Genomic DNA, 26,667 nt, shown 5'->3' on the forward strand with positions numbered 1-26,667 from the left:
GTAACTCTTGTCTAAGTTTTAACTGTATTTAAGCCGTATTGTCAGTAAAGTCAAAAATACAAGTCTTGAAACTATCAGGAAATATAGCTCCCCCACACTGTATAAGGAAGTTTGTGTGGAATTCCAATTGACATTAACAGAAATTTATCTGCATGTGCAGTAATCCAGTGCGTGTGCAGTTATGAGAACTATACATGCTACAAGTGAGGCAAATATTTTATCTTTCACAGTTTAGGTGAGTTAACATCAACTTTTCAGTGGATTTAACTCTCCACTTGGTAAGATCTGTTTTAGTGATCTCAATCAAGACCTACAGCAGCAAATTCTAAAGACTCTACACAGTGAAATGATGCAGATATACCATTGATAACTACAAGGAATACACAGGGTAGTTTTCCTACACAGCAACTTTTCAAAATCCAATGCACAATGGCTTTTTGCTTTTTAAATGACTACAGAAGATTTACTTTTATCCATATGTTAGTTTGATTTGTAGTTAAGAACAGCATCTGTATCTTTCACTATGTGGCTATAGATGCCAGCAATACCCAAGTCTATATACATGACTTATGTATATATGTAAACATGACTTTTATACTTGTATCACTCTGCAACAACCTGTATTTCAAAGGACCAATTTCTTCAAGGGATATACAGCTCAAGAAAAGCTCAATGGGTTCACTAGTCAAACTACTTTCAGATCAAAAAGTGAAAATATCATGAAAGGCAGGGAACAATTATACAACTGCATCAATTCCACTTTAATGATTTTCAAAGATAAGCAGAAATACAAAAATACTTTATACTAGAGATTAGTTTTCATACCAAGCAGAAGGCAACAGCACACTCTTATGAAAAAAAGAGCAATGAAAGCTAATTCTGTAGGCAGTATTTTAGAAAAAATGCAAGTTTCTCTACTTGGGATAAATTAAAAGTATAGTTCCACCAAACAACAGCAGATGAAGGTACATTCAACTGATGCTGTGAATACAGAACTATCACAATGATTCAAAACTCGGAAGATCATACTATCTTCTTTCTGTTAATACTATCTGTTAGGTAATAAAACTTAGTAGTCCATTATCAAAACACCACCTTATTTCTGCTTTTACATTTTAAGAGTTCAAACAAATGCTACATGATATACAGCCAGTTTCTTTATGCTTCAAAGGGAACACCATATCTCAGATGAATTACTTATGAACAAATAACTGCAACAGTGACATTCCTTCTTAGTTCACAGAGCTTTTATGGTGCCTCCAATGGAGTACATCTCTCAAGACTTAAAAGTAATTAAATAGGAAATCCTGGAATATTCTCCCATACACAAACCTTTTGCTTCATCTAACTTCAGTACTTACCAGCGTTGGAGAATTTTGATCTGGCCAAAAGGATTCGGGAACAGGCCAATGACCTATAGGAACCCCAGTTTTAGGGTTTGGTCTGACATAAATAAGTTTGTGACAGCTGTGCCAAGGTTGGGGTCCAAAGGGCCTAGCTATATCCACCTGTCCATCTACAAAAGAAAAAGGCTTTATAAGTCAAGATAGCGTTAAAGCTCAAAAAGCATTAAGCAACTTCTGTGAAGAGTTCAAGAACTATGATCCCAGGGAAGCTATTACTTCAGTTAGTATTTCTAAGAACGTGATAGCTGTTAACAAGCATTTCTGCAAAAATACAGAAACAATGAGAAACCAAATAAGCACTGAATGTCTACAGTATTAGAGTTGAAAAGCAAATATCTGAAGTCATTCATAACAGTGTCCTCCTCCCATTGTTATTCCCAGATAACCTTCAAATCTCCATGCTTAAAGACAGCATTTAAAGCACACAGCCAAGACTGCTGAGCTAAATTCTTACTGCAGCAAAGCAGGATTAGAAAGTCTCACAAAAACTTCCCAGTAACATCCTAAAAGGGTCCTAGATTTTCATTTATTTAGAATGAAAAGTTAAGGATACAAAATCATAATTGCTATTTTAAATCAGTGTGCACTTTACTATGTTAAACAAAGAGATAAGCATAAAAACACAGTATTTTCAACGTCAAGCTATTTGCATTTCTAGGTGGTTGCAAATTACTGCTTAAAACTCATGAACCCATTTTTCTACACTTGAAGAGAATAACTGCATTTAAGACTACCTCAGTAACAGTACCAAATATAGACGTTTTATAGTGTCTAATAGCTATATTGCTGGTATTTTGAAAGAAAGTGCAACTGAATTACAAACCTGGTAGAACTTTTTTTTATCAATGTCTTTTAAATTGATACAGTTTTCCTTTTGTTTTGACAACTCAACATTAACTTCACTAAGCTATATTGACATTATCCCTGCCATTTGTTAACAGTATAAAAATTTCAAGTACCATCAATTGGTGAGGGATCTGGTCCAGCTTTTTCAAAATTTATTACCACTCCACTTTGCACTTTTTGCACCAATGATTCAAGACACTGATTCAGCATTCTTGGAGAGCATACACAGTATGATCGACCTAGAATGAAACAGCCAAGGTTAAGGTTGCTCAGTGTTCCTGCCCTTATTTTAAGTCATTCAAAAATTGTTGCCTTGCCATATCCAATGACATACATATGGGTTACTGATCTAAAGCATCTACCAAACATTCTCTTTAAGCAACAAGGCAGCCTAGCAAAGCAGTGGCAGTGTTGCATGCACCTCATCTGAAACATTTGGGTTTTAGCCCCATAATGCCATTATCTCAAATTCTTGATTGGATTCATGGAAAATGGGCTCCCCCTTGTGACGGACATCAACACTTAACTGTCCACAAATCTCAAAGCACCTGTTGGGATAACCTGCATTAGTCAGAAAGTAGTTGAATCAGATCCTTTTGGAATGCTTTTTTAAATCACTTTGCTTATTTTCAACCACATCCCCTCCAATGCATCATAAGAATTATTACGCTTTTAGCATGTGATGCAATCAAAGCCTTTTACAAAGGAATTATGGAACTAATGCCTGAGTTTGATCTTGAATATAATTTCTGAGAGATTAAGAATACACATTATGATGATGAGAAAAGTATCAATTTTGCAGAATTCTTCATTTTGCATTGCAGAAATTCTGCACTGCATTCTCTGAAAAAAACTCAAACATTTCCCTCACTTTTGGCTTACTTAGAGTATGCCAGAAATTTAGCATAACTGTACAATAAAACAGACTCAATTATTACAATTTCTAATTGTAACTTAAATGCGCTGGGAAAAAAAATTTTTCTTGTAATAAACTGCTAAGAAAATAGATTCACACGCTTCCAAGACAGGTTATATTAAGTTATCTTTAGCTTTAATGCAGTAAGCATCATGAGATTTATTATAACAGAGTTCTGAGTTTTTAATAGTTACTCCACCACACATACCTGATTAATAAAGCTAAGTTCAATTCATATTCAAAAGCATTGTTTTATCAAAGGAAGCCAAGGCACCTACCTCCTGTGACTTCACACATCGGTGTGATTGCAGAGTCATCCACTGGTACCCCTGTCATCTGCTCTGATTCTGGTGATGTGATACCAGGCAAACGAAGAACTAAAGCAAACAACCTCTGATCCCATCGAAAGGGTTCCTTAGTCAACTCACTTCCAGGAAGAGGGGAATTGAGAGGTAAGTGGAGCTGAAAAGGAATTTAAATCTGTGAATACATTACTTAAAAATAGAGTTACATAGTTATGGCAATTCACTCTATTTAAACACACCTGTAACCTTTCCACAGATATTTGTAATTTTCTTCAGCTACCATACATTAGAAGTGGAGACATTGTTATTTAATCAACACTTCAAACATATTTCAGGGTAACACAATGCCTAAATTTGAGAACTACAAACCAAATGTGAACAAACACCTTTTATACTAATATAAGCTTCAGAATCAATAGGATATTTTCTTTAAAATTTCAGCAGTAACAACTGCTTTACTGCAGCAGTCTCTTGTTCAAATAATTTTCTGCAAAATAGGCCCATTCTCAGCTCAGTCTTTTCTTGGATTCTTGGAGATAAAAAGGCACAGCCAAATGAAAAGGTAATTTTAATTTAAGACTCCTGCAGAAGAAATCTCAGGTACAGTTGCTCAAAAAATCCACCTGCCATGATCAACTACTTCAAATAACACAGCTTCAACAACCAAACTAATGTGGTGGTTACATTACAGCATGAGAAAGCACAGATTTTAGGTAAATTGGGCATATCCCAGAATTAAACTCATGCCTCCTCTGTTCTGTAAGTGAAAAACAGATTAAAATCAACACTGAAATGTAAAATGTGTTCTCACTTTTACATAATCAATAACAGCTACAGCTATCTATACAAGAATTGTCTGCCATGTGCCATTGTGTTGCCTCTTTCTGGGAAGAGCTACACAAATTTTAGTTTAAAATATTACAGATACCATCCAGGGACATAAAACACACAGGGGCATTTCATTTTCCTTTAATTCCCGGAAGAAATAGCAAAGATTCAAAAGCTTCTAGCTTTAAATGTAGTTCACTAGAGATAGAGGAATGGTCAGGACATTGTTTATTAAACACCAACAGCCAGAGACCAACAAAACATTAAAATTCCCAGGGCTACCTGTAGAATTATAACTAGTTAACAAATAAAAAGAAAAACAATGCTTTAGCTTTTAAGGAACCAAACATTTAGAAGACTTTAGTCTCTCCTTTTGCGTACAGATTTTTCTCCACCGATCTGTGTGAACAAAGTTTATCAAAACACTCAACTCTAGAAACCCTGTGCAGATAAACTGGGCTTATAACAAGTAACTACAAGTTTCAGAACAAAATGATAAATCCCTGGCAGATGTCAGTACAAGTAAAACCCTTGTCAGTACCCACTGTCAGTACAAGTAAAACCCTTGTTTTTAATCTAGAGTACTGCAGCCATAAAGACAGGACAAAGTCCCCAAGCAATGACACGAATGGTAGCAACAGTTCTATTACCTGGCCAAATACAGGGGTTAAGCCCAAACGTAGAAACTCAGGAATGGCTGCTAGGATGAAACTTTCTTGCACAGCATTCAAAAATTGAAAAATTCAAAAATTTCAGGTCTAAATCTCATCTGTGTCAGCAAAGGAAGCTATCAGTCTTAATGTAAAACTTGATGTGAGTCCAAAAAAATACACACATTTCTGTTCATAGTGGCTGGTTAACAAGTTTGCAACAATTTGTTTTTAAAGGAGATGAAGCCTCAGCTACTCCTATTTACATAACTGCAAGCATCTCATATTGGGAAAAATACATGCCTTCGTGTTGGAAAATAATTAGCTTATGCATTCTCAAACCCAGGAACAAATATGACAGAGCCACTCATAACATGTGAGCAACCATCAGAACATTTTGGACTTCTTGGTTTCTTGGCTTCCTCCTGAATTTGTTTTTACTGACGCAAGCAGACAGCACATGAGAAGAGCAACATTTTCCCCAAATGTTTCACATGAAGTTTTTCAAAAGGCACTTAACTATGCACATGGTTTATTACTGATTGATGTGCATGTTTTTCCACTTTTTGAACACGCAGCCTCCAATACCTGTCTGGCAAAGGTAACTTGGTTAAAAGAATAGCCACATAAGTCATCAACAGCCAGCCTTGATCCGGACTGTGAGAGGATCCAATTGCAAGCACCACGCTGTCATCATTTGGGGCTACTATTACGCAGTGCCACATACTTTCCTACGTAGAAGTGAGCCAACAGGTAAGATGTACAGGTTCTGCAAAGCACATTTCATCTGCAAAACATACCTGTGTAGCAGCACTGTATCTCTCCAGCAGCGCACACATCATAAGGATCCCATCAGACCCTGCCCAATGCTATTCTCAGTTCAGTTCATCTCAAACTACAAAACCTTACTTCAGCTCATCCAGTTACAGTGAGCGAAACCCCCAAAAACCAAACAGGTCTTTGGAGCAGGCTACTGCAACATGCACAATATACTATCAGGAATGTTTTCAAACTGTAACAAGACATGCAAAGCCACCAGTATCATTGAATCGCACAGCCTCATTCTCTTCCCCACAATTCAATTTCAGTTAAATTGAACATCCATTTTCCTGGATGGGAAGTGACAGAGATGCTATAGATTCAAACCAGGCCTCAATCTCCACGTTAGTAACTCAGTCTTTCCACATTTTTTTTTGTTGTTTGAAAACTGGCTTTGTATTACTGTAGCAACTGCATACCTAACAGAAAATAAGATGAGCCTAGAAACATACAACTTGCCTTTTATTTCTCTTTCCCCACAAATTTCACATCTTTTCCTCTGCCTTGTCTTTCATATTAGTTGTTGAGCTTCAGATAGAATGAACAAGCGAAAAGGAGGTTGTTTACACCAGCAGTGGTCTTCAACATGTTGTATGCATAACATCACACACGAGAGCCCTCACAACCCAGTGCTAGAAAACAGATTTGGTTTGTCTCAAAACTTATTTGTAAGAGCATACACAAAACCTACCAAATGCTATAATGCTACAATAAGATAGCAGTATGTGCCTTATGGCCCCCTTCTGTCTTCCAATTCACTAAAATGTACAGGAATCTAGTGGAAGAGGTTAGGGGTCAACCTCTAACATGACAATACGATAAAGAAAATTTATTATTGGTAAGCAGATCTTTTGTTTGAGCACTCGTCTCTACACAGTCATGCAGCACAGCCTGAAATCCTCAAAAAATAGAAGGCCTCTAGGTCAGATAAAAGGTAAATCACCATTAGAGATCTGTGCAGTGACATGGTAGCTAGTGAAGAGTGCAAAGCACTTCTGGCAATGATTGTGAAGAGAGGCTGATAGATTAATAAGGAACAGCACTAGCACTGCTTAAGCTTTAGCACACAGGTAACTACAGGCAGCTGCATCGTATTAAAATTCATAAAAAGCTGCTACACGAGTACTTCAAAATATGCATATAGACAGTCAACTTCTTTTCTGTTTTTCTTAGATATATATCTGCAAGTAGACGTCCTGAAGAGTCTTTTCTTTTACCCATAAAAATGACAAGTCACATCTAACATTCCAAGCAAATGCAGCATCACATCCTTAGAGGACACAAGGACTAAGGACAGACAACAGGATTCAAGCCCAGCTGAGAAAGCAAGCCCTTTACAGACCAAGAACCTCTACTTCAGATCCTTAGGAAATGAGTGTTTTCCTATTGTTTTCTATGCAATCCTTTGCAGTTATAAAACAGAAAAAAAACACAAATTGTTCTTCCATAGAAAATAATTTCAGGTCACAGAGACACCAAGCCAACAGACAAACCATGTTAATGACACGATTGACTTTGCCATCGTGATAACCTTGTTAGCACTAAGCTGATAGTTGCACAGTATTCACACATCACAAGCTCTGGGACTCAGCATCAAATACTGCGATCCCAGAAACCGCTAACAAAAATAACATGCATAAGGAAGGATCACACTGAACAGGATCTGCCACAGACTTATTACACAATTTGATTAGAAATCAAGACTTGAGCTGGAAGAGCTACTATTAAAAATATTGTGGAGCATTTCCAGGTCTTGATTACTGTTGAAAATAAGGAGGATCTTGCCACTTTTTACAGCCAGGATGCAAGACAAATCCTGGAAAGAATCAATGGGAAAATACAAATGGTTCATGGATAAGGGATCCAAAAATCACTGATTCCTTCCATAAGAGTCTCCTATAACAGGAAGATCAGAAGAATAGCAACAAACGGAAGCCAAAGAACATTCCTCATGCCTTTTTTTTTTTTTTTCGCATAACCACACATCAGAATATCAATGGGTCAATAACCCAGACTTGCAAACAGGAGTTTAATGCTTTTACTAAAATTGAGCGTATGTAGAAGATATAAGACATGGGGAGATAGCTCAAAAGCTGCAAAACTGGTGAAGTATGACATTTGATTAGCTAGCCACAAAATTATTGCATCTCATAACACAAAGAGAAAGCCTTTCATGTGATTGAAAACTTTCTAAAGGAAAGATCAGGAAAAGGCCAAGACCAAATTTGAGGGACCATGACAGAAGCAAAATCCAATTCCAAGAGGAATTTATAGCATCAGACCAATAATTAACGATGGTATTAGTTAACAGTATGAGCCCATCATTTCCTCAAGTTACTACTATGACAAGTGAATCCAAGGAAGAATCTACTCAACACACCACCCTGAATGTGGAACTGATGCTGGCACTCAGCGCTGGTTCATTAGAAGCCAGTGCCAGAAAGGACAGGACTGAAAGTCCTATTAACTGGTGAGAATTGTATAGACTGCACCATTTTTGTCTTTAGCCTGAGACAAGGTAGTGCTGAATGGGTAGAATCCTTATCTGCAAAAAACATTAAATTCCACAAAGAGACGGGACATCTGAAAAACTCAGCCAGAGCTCTGAAACAGCACTTAAGCTCGACTGCTTCACACCAGGGCAAATGACAGTGTTCCCACAGTAATAAAGCCGATTTCATTGGCAAGAATGCAAATGTCCATCTGAATGACAGTTTTGAAAAAACTTATCTCCAGCTTCCATACTGGTTTCAAGGCTTTCCAAAAGCAAAGTTTTGTCAGTTCTCTTGCACAGAAAACTTGAGAGCTATAAATATACTGCCTTAGTCTACAAGAACTTTACACAGGAAGTAAAAACACTGCTGTCATAGACACACAGTGGGATATGATCACTTCCAACACTGAAAAGCCTCTCCAAAGTCAAACCTAAAGAACAGAAGAAGCATTTCAAAGGAGATCAAAAACCTTTGTTATTGAAGAGAACAGCAACAACAGACCCCAGTATCTCCTGAGTGATGTTACTGTAATTGTTTCATTTCTGCATCTCCAACTTGAGAGGTAATGGTAAAATGACATTCAAGCTAGACTAGGAAAAATTCTGATCAGTAGGACACATTGACAAAAGCAAAAATCATCCATGAAAGACAGAAGCACTGTCAGATGTTAGCCTACTCTTTGATAGTATTAGGACAGTTCACACAGATACAGCAGCAGCAAAAAAAAAATCACATCCAGTGCTGGGTACTAAATATACACCCTCTAAATATATGGAAATACAGAAAAGCAGTCAAAAACTTGCATTTCATCTTACAGGAAGTAAGAAGTGGTCACTTTCAGTTCCTCCAAAAGGCAAGGTGTCTAATGTGTTCATTTACCAACAAAATCATTAGTGGAACAGATTCTGCATCTCTAGTTTAATCATCATAAAATCCTGCAAGTACCATTTTTGGCCAAATGTCATGATCATGCCACTGTAAAACACCAGGTATAATCCACACTGCTCAAGTCAGTACTGCTCAAGAACCAAGCTTAAATTTAGAAAGTAGCCACCAGAAAACCCATTTCCTCACCACAACATAGAACCATTTAAAGACATGAATCTGTGACCAAACGGCTGCCTGACAGTAAAAAGTCTTCTTGTGAAGTCTAAGGTGAAGCAGTTGTACTCACATTTGAAGGAATACAAACCCAAATAACCTACTGGCTACAAAAAAAATCCAGACTGTTATTATAAGAAAGAGCTCATGACAGCCAATAGATCTTTTTTACCTAAATCGTTTAAGATAAATGAAGATGAAAGGAAACAGTGTATAATGAATTTAGTACATTAGAAGGTGCATGTCAAAGTTTACAGAGTCCAGAGCCTTCCATTTGCTCAGGGGTTTTGTCCAACCAAGTTTTGAGCATCTCCAATAATGGAGATTTCAGATGTCAGTATTTAATCAGCTACACAGTTAAAATTTCTATTAATATCCAGAAAGATTTTCCCATGTTCCAACTTGCAGCTGCTGCCTCTCATCCCAGCCCTGCACACCTCAAAGAAAAGTCAGGCTCCCTCCATCACTGAGCAGTTGCAGGCAGAGGTGGGATTCCCCCCCTCACACACACACACACCACCCTTAGGCTTCTCTTCTAAAGGCTGAACAGAAAGAGTTCTCAGCCTCTACCCAGCTGACAACTGCTTCACCCACTGATGTACCAGCACTCCAGGATATCAGGGCCAGATTTTACAGGTCACCTGATAGAGAAACTGCTTATCCTCAAGGAAGGACTTACATAGCTGAGCAATTACCCAATTTTCTCTTAAAAAAACAACACAGTATTCTGCTGTTAACAGTACTACGTGTTGTAGAAAGCTCTCAAACCATCTACTTTTTAGTTAATACTTGCTCACTCAGCATAAGGATTAATATCAAGTTGCTAGTCTTCTCAGTGTTTTGGACCACCCAATTACTGAATTTTGCTGGAAATAGCTTTTGGAGTTAAAAATACAATTAAAGTAAGGTTTTATAATGGTAACCTACTTGATACCTTAAATCCAGACATTCCCTTTAAGTTACCAGCTGTGATTCTTTGCAGTCTATATAGAATTTTCAAGTCACTCAATTTTCTTCCTCTAAGTCAAATATGTTACAAAAGCACTCAAATATCACTTTCCAAAGATACAACTTCTTTAAGTGCTTTAAGAATGCAGTATTAAGAGTCACAACAGAGCAGAAGTTCAAGTAATTAACAAACACCAATGCCTGACAACGTAACCTGTACACTCAAACGTGGTGTACCACATGGAAAAGTCTGAATCTTTTCCTTAAGTTTCAGGATGGACCTTTGGATATTAACCTTTTCCTGAAAAGGGAATAAGCTTACTTTTTTGTTTTTGTTTTGCTACTGCACGGAATGGGCACTGAGGCTGCCAGATGAACCCTATCCCTATTGACCTCTTACATCTCTTTAAGGAAAGAATTAAACGCAGTCAGTAAATTAAAATAGTTCAGTGCCTCTGCATTTGCTATAGCTCTGAGTTTGCTAGCTGTCTGATCAGATACTCCAGTATATTAAAACCTGGCGCTTTAAACTGCACTACAGACTTCATTTGAAATACATTTCTTCAGCTTTTATTTTAGATTATAAGGACACTACTGATCCAAGTTCAATGACTTTACGACCCCTTTGTGAAAGATGCATGTATTTCACATACTCCCTACTAGCCACTTCCTTTGGGAAATCGCTACATAAACTTGGATGTATCTATATATAAAGAATGTAGATCTATATCAGTTAGAGACAATACATGCTTTACAGAAACAAATTTCTTCCACTAACATTTGAAATGATTCTGTGAAATGCAATGAACTTACTTGCTAGGAATAGTCAACTAATGAGGTCTAAACAGATTGACATTTGTACTACATGCTTCTGTCACATGTGAGATATTTGGACTTTTGTAGCATTATTGCATAAAATTACCCCAAACGAAAGGAGAAAACATGCGAGTTTAACCTATTAATGAACATATTTTTGGGGAGTCATTTATGATCCTACTGTAAAAACAGCATTCAGCTATGTTTAATATACACCACTACAAACAGAGGTCTATTCTTACCTCTTCCTGTATTCCACTGGTAGTAGTTAATTTACTTCCATCAGTAACTGTTATAATTATTGCTGGCTCCAGAAAAAATGGGTTTCTTCCCTACAGGGGAAAAAAAAGAAAAGTAATTTCATTTAAAATGCTCTAACAGATTTGTAAGCTTCTGTTCAGTCATTAAACAGCCACTGATACCCACTGACAAAACAACAGGGCTTGAGGAACGTACTCATGTACTACAGAATAGCGCTATGCATTTCTCAGCCTTTTTGCAGTTTGGTCATGGAAAGCTGGACACTTAATATATCGCTATTCAAAAAACATACAAACATATGGCAAAAATGGTTAACATTTGACTTCAAGAATAACATGTACTTGAGTATGCAGATAACCTTGCGGCTATTTAGAGGAGCAACTTGCTCTTCAAACCAGAGATACATCCTGTCCCCCATTCCAGAGTTGATTTTATTCTCAATTTAATTACTGTAACCAACTAAATCATTTTCCCAGCACCTTGTGATCACGATTCTAGGGTTAACAACTGATGTTCTACATATTAAGGAAAATTTTGAAATTAATATTACCAGTTACATTTCTACCAAAGGGGTTCAACCATACATGCAAGAATACTTCAGAAAAAAACTTCCTATAATCAATTATTTAAGATATGAACATATACAAGCTAAGACATTAAGCAAGTTCAGTTGTAACAAAAGAAGAGTCTTGGTTTGCCATTGACACTTCCTTTGTGCTACTGTCAGTATGCTAACAGCCTTCATTCACTCCTGAATAACAGGATCCCAAATTAATCCATTGACACTTCAACTCCAAGCCAAGTTAGTATGTTATATCCTAGCTGGGGTTAAAGACAGAACAGCACAAAGGCCACCACAAGCTTTTGTTTAGTGGGTCCTACTCTCTATTGCCAGTCTTGAAGCCTCGTTTTTCTTCTTCAGAAAACAATAGATGCACTAGACCCACAGCCAAGTTCCACTTACAAACACAAACTCTCATGAATGCTAGTAATTTACTCTAAAATAATTGACATAAGTTTTTAATAAAAACTTTTAGAAAAATTTTTTTAAAGTTAATTACACAGGATCATTTACCTACTACCTAGTGTTTAAAACAGAAACATCACTATGAATTTGAACTCCATTTGGAGAGGGTTGTCCATTTTTAAGTGTCAACACCTTTACCACAGACAATTTAGTTTAGGACAGCAGCAGCAAAGTTATTTGCTCTGTTCTTCTTTTAAAACAGCACACCACCACTACAAAAACTAGGCAAAATCAGAAATCAACCAATGAAGATCCATTTCTTCCACAAAAGGTAAGCTAATTCATGATCCTATTTAAACAATTACAAGAATTTAAGGATTCTCTAAATACAATTTCAATTGAAATAAGAATATTTAGCCTTATTTAATTCTGAAGGACAGTTATGGTATGTTATTCTGCCAACTAGTACTTCACCCCAACTGCAAAATATCAGCTGGAAGCTAATTGTATTGCACTGGAGTAATATTTAAAACAGAGGTCCTACTAGAGGAAAATATTTTTCTTATGAATATGTAATATAAAATACACTCATCCTAGCACTACAAGAAGATTGCAAATGGGAATAAAAATACAAGATTTTAGATTTAGAACATTATAGGCAGTGTTCTTCCAGGTGAAATTTCTGGTTCAATTTGAAAACTAATTATTAAAAATTTAGTCTAATCCTATTATCCATATTTCCTCATCTTAAATGCTTTTGTGTAACCCAATTATAATCTCTCTCAATTTTTCCCATCTAAAATTTAAGCCTTAGGTTTAAATGCTTTGGACTCAGAATCATTATGAAATTGTAAGGAAGGAAAGCAAAATTCAACCCCCTTTCTTCCCTTCCTACCACCCAAAAAAAAAGTCTGAGGAAAATTATCTGAATAATGACTTCAGCCTTACTCTTTCATAATTTCACAGGTATTTTTACTTGTAAAACAGGTAACCAAGATACTGTCTAGAATGTAACTAATAAAGCAACATATTTATAAAAGCAAGACTTTAAACCAGAAAAAGAGCAACATTCATTTGTGGCCAGGGTAACAACGTATTTGTGAAGCTCTAACCCCAATGACGAAGTAACCCATTTTCACATGTATAATCCACACAGGTTAACTGTGGAAATATTAGTGGTGCACTTCTGCAGAATAATTCATGTATATAAGTAATAAGGAAATGTTTCCCCTTGAAATCTCATCTTCACTTGTGAAATTACTTGAGTAATCTTGAGTTCATCAATAGAGCTATAAATATTAACCTTCCTAGAAAGGATGTATGAAATCAAGTCAGAGTACACAATTCATCAATTTAATTATTTAAAGACACGAGTTCACTGAGCTGCACTTAAGTTCACAGCTCCACACAATTTAGAAACATGAAATGAGTATCTACATTCCACCCAGAGGAGCAGAAATGTAATTTGAATAAACCAAGAAGGAATAATTTCAGATGAAATGCCTATTTTTGAGGTTTACTATTTTTGACTAAAAATATCTTAACATTCTTAAAGAACACCACAGATTCTTTCAAACTTCCTCAGCCATACAAAGGCACAGAAAACCAGTATTGTTAGGCATTCCTAGAAGTACCTTCTTATTTATAAACTCTTAAAATTCAGGTGTATTAGTGATTCTGGCAAAATTAAATTACTAAAGACTTACATTTATAACTTCTTTTAAACAAGATGTGGCAGTTTGTCAATTACTATTTTAGAACTTCGTTTCAAGCTAATAGTTTTCTATTTCCTTGAGAAGTATAAAATTAGTATTTCCAAGATGTGTAAATTAATAATTCTTGAAAACATCTGGCATTCCTATACAAGAAAGTCAAAGAGAAGTGTGGAAAACTCAGTTCTTGAAGTAAAATAAGGTAAAGATAGCTCTGCCTCAGTACCATTAACTTTGGAAACAAGAACCCCACTCTGTATTTAAGCTAGCATTATATAGACCTATTCTAACTAGCACACAAGCAGATATTCCTGTTCTTGGGTTCTCTGTTTTCAGACTGATTATAACTACTTATAGGGTATTAACATTTCACAATCTAGAAACTTAATTGCTACGTTTAAACTGTGCCAGTTTGAGTCTCAATTTACTGCTCAGGTTACAGTAAATAGAGAGATATTTTCAAGTTTTGTTTTAAATTCTTATTTTTAAATAGATTTGTTTATAGAAAAGTACCTTGGAAAAAATAAATATTTTTCTAGCTGAAAATTCAGTGGCAACTACCTCCCACAGGGACTTCAGCTAATTGCATCATATCATAAATTTCATAAATTTGCTTATTTTGTATCCTTTTTAGTTCAACTAGCTTGAGTTAACTGACTGCAGACTCTTACTATAGTCCTCCTTCTGAGGGCTTCTAGCAGTGGTGAAAAATGTACTGAGGAACAAGCACCAAAGATTTTAACGGTGATCTGTTTAACCACCAAGTACTGCAAAGTGGCACAGGAGGTTTTTTTTTTTCCTTTGACCTAAAGTTTGCATTTTTAAGAAAAATTATGCACCAAAGAGACACAAAAAAGCATTCTATTTTGGAAGAAAGTTATTTAAAAATGAGTACAAATACCAGGGCTATCTTGGAGGTTTGCTAGGCTAAAATTAGATAAGCAAGAGATTCAAAGTCCTAAAAAACTAACTTCTGTTATGCAACATGCATACTTTTGAACAGTTGATAGCTAGAAGACTATTTGTTCCAGCTCACAAAGCAATTCCAGTTACATTAGCCATTTCTTCAGTGTCCAGATGAAGTAATTCTGTGCTCACATAATGCAAAACAAACAAAAAAAAGCTGTGAACACCACCAAGCTTCTCACCTCTCCCAAGTCACAGCAGGAGGCGCAGCTAGCCCACACTGGCTGGTTTGACATTCTTACAGTCTCAGACATATTTATAAAGTTACCAAACCAAATTGTCTGGTGAAGACTATCAGAACTAAAAACCCAATTTCATAGGCAAGTTTACCAACCACTTCCAACATAATTAATACATTCACAGATCTTTTACTTCCAGGTGCACATTAAAGCTATTCAAGAGCTATTGTGACTTTTGGATGAGCAAGCACATAGTGTTTTATGTTATTATACATGCAGTAAGACAATATTTACTGAAGACTGCTATCATGCATACATTTAAATACTAATTTCAGTGTCAGAAGCGTTGAAAAAAATAAGAAATAGCTGAAGTAGAAATATGGCAAAAAAGCCACGTCAGTACTGAAAATAGCATGTTCGACAAGCAGCTACTATTAAAAGTACAAGATAGTGCCTAAGAAAGAAAACATGTAAATTGCAAAGGCTTGAAGTGGAAAATAAATGCAAACTGAGCTAAAGTAAATACTTCTAACAGAATATATTAATCACTGGAAAAGTTTTCATGGAAAACCCTTCCCACACATTTTCAGTTCATGATCAAGTCTCCGAGAAGGATGCATTCATTTTAGTAAATCATGGAGTGTAACAGAAAAACTAAACTTTTGTTGTTCCTCCATCACGTATTATTGCAGTAACCCCTTTTTATTTTCAGAAATACCAGCCCTGTCAGTAAAACGAATTTAGTCATCTGACCAGGAAATACAAGAGTGCACTTTTCAATTCAGTCTATTTTTTTCGGAATTTAAAAGGTCAAGATTTTCATAAATGGTGATGAGAATCTGTGAACAGCCACGGCTCAAAAACAACTGTTTAAAATGAACTCTAAAAAATTCTACCATAATTCGGACTTCTTATTAGCACTAGATCTAAAAAGATCTGCACCTTTTAAACTGGTAATGACTTTAAAAATACTAAAAAAGACTGAACCTGAACCACAGTAAACTGAAACAGGTGATCCAACTCTATCAGGTTTTTACTCACTTATCTTTGCAATATCAATTATGCTTTAGCAAAATTATGAAATGTCCAAAACATTAACACTTATTAGAGACTTCACCCTTCATTACTCAAAGCAGAACATTATTAGTCAAGTAGACAGAAGTATTTAACAGCTGCACTCTGAGCACAATACAAGCATTCACAGAAACTATTTTGCCTTTAAGATTTTTTCAAATCTATGTAGACATGCTACAGCTAATGTACATGGACATACATACTACAGTACTCTGTGGCCAGGTTGAAAAGTACATCACCTCTGAACTGCATCACGGTGTTAGCCAAGCAACTGAAGATGCATGACGAAGCCAGCTTTGAAATTGGATTTGTTTGTTATGGATGTCTTAGAACAGAGACTGACCCCATGAAAGGGAACCACTGGGTAAGTGTTAAGACTTCTGTAATTTCAGCCTCAAGAATGAAGAGCTGAAGAACATACTGGAATTCTGCAAAGGATTAAGATCTGACAAGTCAGACTTCAAGCGCAAAAAAAGAACTGCTAACTCATCTGTTTTGCTGCCCGTAAGATTTTGCTATATTCCCTTGACAGTGTTGATCATTCAGTAGACAGTACAGCTTTGTAATAGTAGCAACTGTTTTACTATTAGAACATCAGGTATTTGCACAGAAGATGAATTTCAAGATGACATTCAGAAGCCTTACAAGTTTCAGGGAAGCTGAACTAATTGTTTTGAATTTTACACAGGATATAAGTGTTCTGAAGTCCATTATGACATTTCCCTTGATGTCTGATCAATAGCAAAGATAAACAATGGATCAGTAAGAGATTGGAATCTTAAGAAATAACTTAACGAAACACTATTCCAGGAATTCTCTACCACCAGGAAAAACTGCCCAGCATTTTTCTGAAAGGGATGTAGAACAGAAGCAGGATTCTTACCATTACTCTAGTTCTAAAGTCCAAATAAGCATCTGCAGTACAGATATCCATTCTCTACCACAACACAAGTCTTTGTTCTCCCTACAGTATCCAACATAGGAGGATTTACACTCTACCTTCTGTTCATGACAGGCAGCTGGGAATACTACTTCACCCCTGAAGACAGGTTTCAGGAACAACATCGGTAAAGTAATCATGTCTTAAAGGTAATTTGAGACTCCTTACCACATTAAAATAAAGAGAGCTCCACATCTGGAGGTGAAAGTGAATCAGAAATGCAGATGATAGTAGCAGATTTTAGAAGCTCAATGCGTAGCCCTCAATAGTCCCACGAAACATAGATCTAGCTCCTCTGTCAAGGAAACAATTTAACAAGTCCTTACAGATTTCATGCACATGGTAGCTAAAAACACCAAAGTGTCTTTGACAGAGGGACGTGGGGAAAAAAAACAGGTTTAATGCCAAAGGAGTCTTGACTGAGCCCATGACACATACACACTATGAAGAAAGCAACTCCCAGCATCACCACTGTCTCCCACAAATTAGGACTAATAAGGTTTTCATTGTACTTTTACTCCCATAGGACTGACTTATAAATTAGTGTTCGGCCAAAGTAGCCCGAGAGCAGTACCTAGGTAAACTTGTTCTTTTCACTTTGCAATTGGAAAGCTAGCCAGCAGAGGGGGCACAAATTAGTAAAATCTATCCTCAGGAGGTGATTGAAGAGCAATGATATCACCTGAGGCACGTTCTGTATGAATACTTTCTCAAAATACACAGAAAAGAGCACTTACCTGTTGCTATGATTGTGTATACCAAAAAAAAGACTGAACAATTGAATAAGCACAGATAAGAAGCAATCAGTCACTCACCCCTAGTCTCTTGATCTACGTTCATGATCTTGCTCATGATTTCTAACGCCAGGGACAGCACATACAATTACTGCCATTCTGTTTTTTGTTTTGTTTTGCATTCCCCTCCCCCCTTTTTTTTCCTGAATCTAACATATAGGAAGAACTATTTTATCTTCTGAAGAAAACCTTCAGAACAGTTTTAAGGAACAGTCTCCTAGAATTTATCAAGCTGAGAGCTCATGCTTCCATTAACTCACCATCTATTTTCCCCTGAAGGGGAAAATGCTGTTCAAGCAGACCTGCTTTGTCCTGCACTCATTCACACTCTGAAAGTCAGGGTATTGATGCCAATGATTTTGCAATAAGAATGAATACCACAAAGGATCTTTCCTCCATGAGGTGAAGAGAATTCAAAACCTGAATTGAGCTATGTACAGCTATCCTTCCCTATAAGCTACAGCAAGGTTATTATAGACAAAGTAATTTTTCGTTTCCTAGACAATTCTTCTTTAGTTAACTACATTACAAATACTTAAGAGTTATTCATCCGATGCCCAATACATGCAATAACCACAGTTTCTTATTTGAACTGCCTGCAAAGGATTACAAGGTAGTTACATGTTTTTTTGCTTCGTCTCTTACTGGTACTACAGAGTAACAGGAGATTAAGTGATTTTTACACACACAGTTAGGACATTGATTCTGTGGCACAACTGAAGCTTTTTTGTATTTCAGGTGACTGGAGCAAGTAAGTTGCAGGTTTAAACAAAAAAAGTGCTAATTTGAAACAACTGGCAAAAAGTTTTTCAAAGGAGAACAAGTGTAACAACAGACTTTTCCTAAAGGCAGGCCAGAAATTACACTCATCAGCACACCAGTTACAGACTACTGACGTGAAGGGAGCATTCTTGAAACAATTGCCATCTCCATAACATAGGCTATGCAAGCTCCACTGAAGAAAAAGAAATGTAACATATTTAGGAAAATAAATGGGATGAAAAATAATTTTCTCTAGTGTATTTTTGAACAGATCTTAAAATTATTTTAACAATTGAAGCTCCAAATATACATTATCATATACTTTTTCTAGCTAATCAGGAAGCCCTAGAGCAAAAATTCCAAGACCCAATCAGGAATTACTTAATTACAAGTATTTCAAGGACAAAACATCTCAATTACATAAGAGATATGAAAACCTTTGACAAAAAAGTCACAGAAGTGTATTTAAATATGTATCATTATATATCAAGCATATCTGCTTGCATTGCCTGAACTTGTGAGTTTGATAGCCAATAAATTCATTACGTACCCACCTCAAAATGTGCAACAAAAAGTTCTGTGATGAGCATTTTTATAGATGCTAATAACTTTATAAATTCTGGGTTCCAAAATCTGGCACTGAATGTACTGAAGACTAATGTATTAAGGACTACTTAATTGTGCAACTTCAGTCATTTTAGAATGCTAACGAAAAAGTTTGTCCTAAGAACAAAACCAAGACAAACAACAAGAAGCACCAAGAAAAGCAGCACAAAGCAGCCTAAAATGGAGACTCGGTACTAAAGATGATCATTCTGTAATACAAAATCTCCACATCCAATAGTGCACGTGAAAGCAGAAGGAAGCATTTTTAGAGACTATGTTCATACTAATACAAAAATGATGAATACACAGTAGGATATACTAAGACAGACTTCAAATCCCAGGATTCACTGGTGTTCTGAAGTTCCTAAATCACACAGATGCAAACATTCCTAAATCAGCTTCAAAAACACTTCATTATAAAGCTTTGTCCTGTTCCTTTCACCTAAGAACAAATTTAATTGAGTTCTAAATAATACATTATGTAAGTGATAACTTCTTGATTAACTTCTAAGTGCTCCAATTTAGATTAGGTCCTTGACAAGTTTCAAAAACAATTCACTCCTTGAATCTCACAATTTATGACATACCTATGTGACATTCTCAAATAAATTGAAACACAATTTTCTTCGTATACAGTGAACTCCAGTAAGTAACTGAACATGGAGAAACAGCAATGAAATGAACAAAAAGAAAAGCTACTAATATGTTCAACATGTAAGCACTGAAGTTTATGAAAAATCACAAAAATAGAAAAATTAACATTTCTGTATTAAATTAATTGGAATATATAAGCTGCAAAACAACTGTGATTGTATCTTGTACCTTATTTTTAAGGTAATGGAAACAGTTGTTTTAAAAAAAAGATGTACCTTATCAGTTAGTTACAGATTAGCAAATGAATCCACTACTGGAATCACTTAAGTTGGATAAATCAGCCAACAATCCTAGTGGTTTCCAGAGTTATTTGGCTGAATACAGTAAATACAAGCTGCTAAAAAAATACATTACATTTGAGCTTTTACACCCTTTTAAAAAACAGCTAGAATAACTATTCATACCAAACATAACTACATCTTTAGAGCCAGCCCCAAAGAATCTGGGTTTGAAGATGATTTTGGTCATATTTTCTAAAAATATTTCTGAATGTTTTATTCCAAAAATAATTGACCTTGTCATGCTTTGGACCAAGTCCTTAATTACTGCAGCTTTTCTGCTTCACATCAGTGATTTTACATAGCTAGTCCTGGCTCAGTCAGTGGAATTCAGAGTGCCAGGCCAAGCCTCTGCTCTTCATATACTGGAGAAGGGTAATGAATTTCAAAATTGCCAGCATACCGAGTAGGGAAACATCAAATAACCCAAGTGGAAAAGCCAAGAGAGGGATGTATACAAAATTCTCTCTACCCTTTGGGAAGTTATCAACACAGGGTACTGACAAACGGACTGAAGGTAGCTTATTGACTCATGAATATAGGATGATTCTGCTGAATGATTGCTACCCCAACACTTCCCAATGATTCTCTCGGAGTTTATCACCACTACAGCAGGAGCAACCTAGCTGTTAAAAAATTGATTCTGAACCACTTCAGTTCACAGTCCAGCTTATTAAGGCACCTGAATCAATCATTGGTTTAATTTACTACATGAAGTCGCAGTCACAACTTGCTTTAGGTTTGGCATAACTATGACCTTGTGAGAGGCAATAAGCTCAGGAGTGGAGGAGAGCAGAGAGCTAGGATGAACGTCACTTCAGCAGTCCTACAGCAATGCATACGATTAAGTCAGTATTCTGGGATCCCAAGCCCCAGGGGTGAGGTAGGGCATTTGGTGAAGGAAAGAGATAAACATACAGAATAAGAGAAGTGGCTATCTTCAACAGAAGCAAGAATGTCACCTTAACTTGATTCCAATGACAAATATTCTGGATTTTTCAATGTAGATTTTTGGCTCAAGGAGACATTGACAAAATGCACATCATGTTCAAGTCATTTATCCTCAAGCACTGTTAGTGGGTTAAATTAGATTAACATTCAGCTCTCCACAAACAGTAGCAATTGCATGTAGACTGAAAAATGCAAGAATTAAAGGAAATAGGAGTGGCTACACTGGACAGACACCAAATATGATTATTCAGGTGAAAGTTTCCTGGCCAAGTTAACAACAGGACATTAAACATGATTTTCAGTATGTACATCCTTGAATTACTGTCAGAACTGCATACTAGAGAACTAATCTGCACCAGTTTCTGCTAGATCAGTCTTACAAAAGGCCTCTAATGTTAAAGCCATGTTACGTCTAGCGTAATTCCATATCTATTATTCTCATTACCTACCACTGCAATGCTGCAAGACCCACATTTCAGAGCAACTAGAGTAAAATCAGATTTTGACAAAACCTCTTGTCCTCTAATACAACCAGAAGCCTTATCTGTTCAGTATCCCAGTCATGCTCATTCACGTTTCCAGACTAAAGTTAATATCATGTCTTGCAGACAGCTACCTCTTACCTATTTTAACTCAGCTATAGGCACTAACCCAGTTTCCCCACTGGAAAAATTTAGGCTTTAATCTATAGTAGACTGTAGGTTTATGTAAACTAGGGCAAATCAGTTAACTGAGGCACAGACACTACCTCTAGAAAGAAAACAACAGGTACTTAAATAACAGACACTTGACTTCTCATTATTGTAGGACTGAAATTGCCTATACATTTTCAAAAAATCTAGTCCATTAGGGGTCAACTTTACAGTACCAGAATGATTAAATACATCCCTTCCATCTTAACCTTTTAAGACGAAGTATAGAAGCAATAACAAAGCAAATATTTGCTATCAATATTTGGAATTATACCAGTAAAAACAAGTTAATATATCCAAAATATTTCATGAACACCTGATACTGTTTGTAGACAGCAATATACTACAGGATCATCAGAAATGTCTAATAGTTCATTGGCTAGTTCCATTTAAGAAAAACAAGCAAGGATCTTCTAATACATAAGATTTATCCTACATACACACAACCACCATCTCCTATCTGAAGTAGTTTTTCTTGAAATGAGACTGGCGCACACTTTGGACAATTAAAATTAGCACCACAATCACACAATGCAAACTGCACACTCCGTGGAGATCTGTATTAGCCAGATTCTAATGCTCACAAATTACATGAAATTCCAATCTGTTGCATAAACAGATGAAAACAACTTGAATAAAGGGCCACACAGTATGATGCTAAAAAACACAACATGAAGTGCAAATATGAATATGTTCAAGCGGTAGCTGCAGATACAGACATACTCTATGAACTAAAGGACTCACTATGTTGTTACAGGCACAAAACACACTGCAAAAAGAAAAAAAGCAACAGCAAGCAGGACTCTCAAGCAACACGACTAGTTTCAACTGAGTCTCAGTCAAAGTCAGATGCATAACAAGTCACAGTTCTTCCCTTCTCCCTTCAAGCTTCAGAGGTACAGACTGTCTACAACAGAACCCCGAGACTGAGTATAACTATGCAGTAAGAAAAAGTGAAATTTAAAAAGAATAAATATAACAGGAACACTGGGGAAAATAAAAATACTTGTGCTTCACAAAAAAAAAAAAAAAAAAAAACTCCTGGCTCTGTATCTATATGTATTTAATTCACATTCCTAACAAGTCTGACAAGTGGCTGCCATTTACCACCTGCAAACATTTCAAAAAAAAAGAATACTTCAACTATGGGACACATACCTTTAAACACCTAAATAAGAAAGCTAGCATATTCAGGGAGTCTGTGACTAAACAGAGGCAGTTACACTGCTCAAGGTAAAAAGGCAAGAGATACAATTTTGCAACTCCAAACTGTCCTCCGACTTTCTCTGCTGACTTTTTAGTGAGGCCAAGTATCAGCCTGAGACGGAAAGCTGTATCAGCTGCTTAAGCATTGGCAGCCTGCCCCCACCTGATCCCTAAAAATCAAAGTCACTGCAGACATGTTGTGGTACTGGCCCTTCCAGAACTGATTTATTGAAAATAAAGCACTTAAAGAACCAAAGTGGCCAAAGCATACTTGATATTCAGAACATAGGGATGTATCTCACTTCTTTCTGCTAATGAAACAGATGGATGAGATCATTTTGGTCAGGAAAAACAAGCTTACACAAAGTACTGTATTTTAAATTTTTGTCTCTTCTTTAAAAGTGTATTGGATTAGAATTAGACAAGTGACTTTAATAACATCAAAGTTTGATGTGATTATTACTCTTGAGGCTCAATGAACTTGGTTGGTATGGGACGGCTGAAAGCAACGCAGTTCCACCTCACATGTGGAAAATGTGGGGAAAAAAAAAAACCAGCGTAGCTCTCATTAAAGGATACCTTGAAACAAAGCTACCTAAAAATTAAAACATTTCAACAGCGAACAAGATGTCAGGTTTGTAAGCTATGGCCTAAGAAGTGTAAGTTAGGAAGCAGTATTCTTAATTCCATCATGCATCACATGAGAAGGATTGACTTTCATCTGCACTTCACATATAGACCTTTGACATAACAGGCATTTAAGTTTACATTAAGACCATTTCTATTCTATAGAAAATAGGCAACTACAAATAATCCTTTCTTACGTATTTCTGCTATTGCCATGCCTCAGCTTGTTACGTTGTTTTCTGTTGCCTGAAGTTTTCCCATTTAGTTTTGTTGGGGCAGGGGGAAAAAAGAGGATTGGAGTGCTGCACTAGGGGTGCAAACCTCCGCCTCCACCAACATGAAAAGCAAACTGCCTGTGCAACCACGCCAGCATGACAAAGCAGGAAACACTAATCTAAACTTTGGTTCCAAATTTGGATGCACGCTCAACACAGGCCATTCCAGTGCAGTGTTTATGGCCCCAGAACGCCAAGCCAAAAGTCATGCTTGAAGGATTTTGACTTTTGAAAGCAAGGAATTCCAGTAACAATCCTCAAAAAACAATCCGAATATAGAACTGCTCAAAACACATCACACAAAGCATAACATATACAAATATTGGGGACAATTTTTTTTATGGGTGTTTTGTTTTTTAAAGCTCAGTGTATCTTAGATGTAAATATGCATATAAGCAAGGAGTCTACTACGTGTGACTTAAAACCAAAGCTGAAGTGTGCCTAAAAGCACAATTAGAATTGATCTCCTAAGCATGCTATCCACATGTATTTGGAATATTACAGTATTTAGTCTATTATAGCAAAACACTCTGATCTCTAGAGACCAACGCTAAGCTTTACTGTGTGAACACATCAGCAATACTGTAGCTACAAATTAGTCTAATCATATATTCAGAGAACTATAAAGTAGCAGTTGGCCTAAAATTAAGATTGTTTGACGGTCATATATGGTGTGACTAAAACCTTCGGAAAGCAAAGCAATATAAAAAAAGTCGTCCAATGCAGGACACCTTTCAACTTCCAGGTCAAAAATAGGTCTTTCTAGCCTTTTGCATATTTTTGAAGTCTTAAGATACCCATTATCAATTGATTTCCATTTGGATTTTAGTTTGCTTCAAGATTTGTTTCACTTTTCACATATGTGAAATATGCTGCCAAAAAAAGGCTCTCACCAAGACTGGGCACACCTTGGTAAGTCATCAAAAAAGTACTTCTGCTATTACTTTAAATACAGAGTGTACCTTTCCCAACACTGCAAATGAAAAATACCTATCTCAAGTCCCCTTGGATTACAGAAGCATCACAGTTGGCCTTTTGTTTCAAAACAATTATGTTAGCATGTGCTTTTGTTGCAATATATTTAACAAGACCAACTCACCTCTAAGCCAGTTTTACTGTATCAATACTTACGATTCTGAAAAACGTGCAAGATGCTCTATTTAGATAAAAAGCACACAAAAAGCTTCTGCTACTGAAAAGAGTTGTTTCTACTGGCAATATTAAAATGAAATTTCATCCTGAGAAAAACTGGAAAAATAGCTTGATACATCAATGCAACCACTCTGAAAATCCATTCCAATAAGCACTAGTAGTTTCCAATTTTATCTTCTCAAGCCTCAGTTGATGCAATACTGCACACAAAAATCTACTAAGAGACCTTCATTATACAAATAAAAGGTGAAACACATGGGGTTTCAGTTAACCAGAGTTTTAGCAGTTTCCGACATCCATCAATCAGATTCATTTTGGTAGTGCTACAATGGCTCTTTGCATGTAAGTTTCAAAACTCCAGTGATACATTTTTACCTACCTTAGTTTTATAGCTCATTCTTAGAAACTTCACTACAGACTGCAAGTAACTGAAGTAGATAGTTGGTTACATACAGCTACTTGTTTACATTTTACTGTCTTACATAATAGCCACCTTCATGTTTTCTGTTTACACAGAAAAAAATAATTCCAGAAACATCTATTAGTATTTAACCCTTCCATTAACTCTAACAAGCTGCATTAATTTGCCTCACTCAAAAACACTCAGTTAAATTGTGACTACACACATGCTGCTGAACAAGCCAGATCTATGAGATTTAGGAGTGTATTCCAAGAGGATGAAAAACCTGCTAGTAACAGGTTTGGTACTGCAGACTACCTGAAATAATGGGGAAGCTGAACTGGGGAAAATATGGCAAAGTCAATTAGCTAAGTGCAAACTGAGCCAATAAAGTGTTTTATGTGATATGACTGTGAGTTTACTGAACTTGGCATGTTTAAATTGCATTCTTCCTGAACACATCCAAATCCTGTGTTTCTTCCAAAGCTTTCTGTAAAAACACAGAAGGTGAAGAGGACCACTATTTTTAGCAAACAAAAAGCTGACACCTTATTTGAAGGTTCATTCTTCTGCTATCGTAATCAGCACATAGCGCAGTACACAGATTCAAGCAATGTAACACAGAATTTATGCACCTGAAAGTGCTGTAAAAATTGAAAGAATAGTCACCTTAAAATATATATATTCTCTAAAATCCTAATAAGCTGACCTTTAAGAATGTCAAATTATTTTCCTTTTGTGTGTTTTACTGCCGCTGTTGACAAAAAAACATCAAAAATGTAGATCAAAAAAATCCTAGGTAAGACAAAGGGTTTACAGAGAAATAGTATAGCACTAATCCGAAACACCTTATGAAAAAATCTTCCAGGTTCTTGATAATCTAAACATGTTGACAGTGCCCCTTTAAGATCTGAATGAGATATTGTAATCAGCTAATGTAGCTGTACACTCAATCATTACCAACTCAGTACGTATTTACTAAAAAAGTAACAGCAGTAAACATTCATGTTAAAAATATGAACGTCAGTGTTGCAAGAAAAT

The 26,667-nt window shown here is 36.2% G+C and overlaps 1 protein-coding gene across 3 annotated transcripts in view; it reads right to left on the reverse strand.

Annotated features, from left to right (window-relative positions):
* INTS6 (integrator complex subunit 6) overlaps window positions 1–26,667 on the reverse strand; it is a 44,212-nt gene that overhangs the window by 13,387 nt on the left and 4,158 nt on the right. For all 3 annotated transcript variants that reach the window (XM_083828486.1, XM_083828487.1, XM_083828485.1), the window contains 4 exons: window positions 11,373–11,462; window positions 3,447–3,630; window positions 2,366–2,491; window positions 1,362–1,516 (listed from right to left, as the gene is read on the reverse strand). In XM_083828486.1, the coding sequence (XP_083684612.1) occupies window positions 1,362–1,516; window positions 2,366–2,491; window positions 3,447–3,630; window positions 11,373–11,462 (555 nt within the window). The remainder of the gene's footprint in view (window positions 1–1,361; window positions 1,517–2,365; window positions 2,492–3,446; window positions 3,631–11,372; window positions 11,463–26,667) is intronic.

This window comes from Anser anser (genome assembly GCF_964211835.1).
Source record: "Anser anser genome assembly, chromosome: 1".
NCBI classification, from domain to species: domain Eukaryota; kingdom Metazoa; phylum Chordata; class Aves; order Anseriformes; family Anatidae; genus Anser; species Anser anser.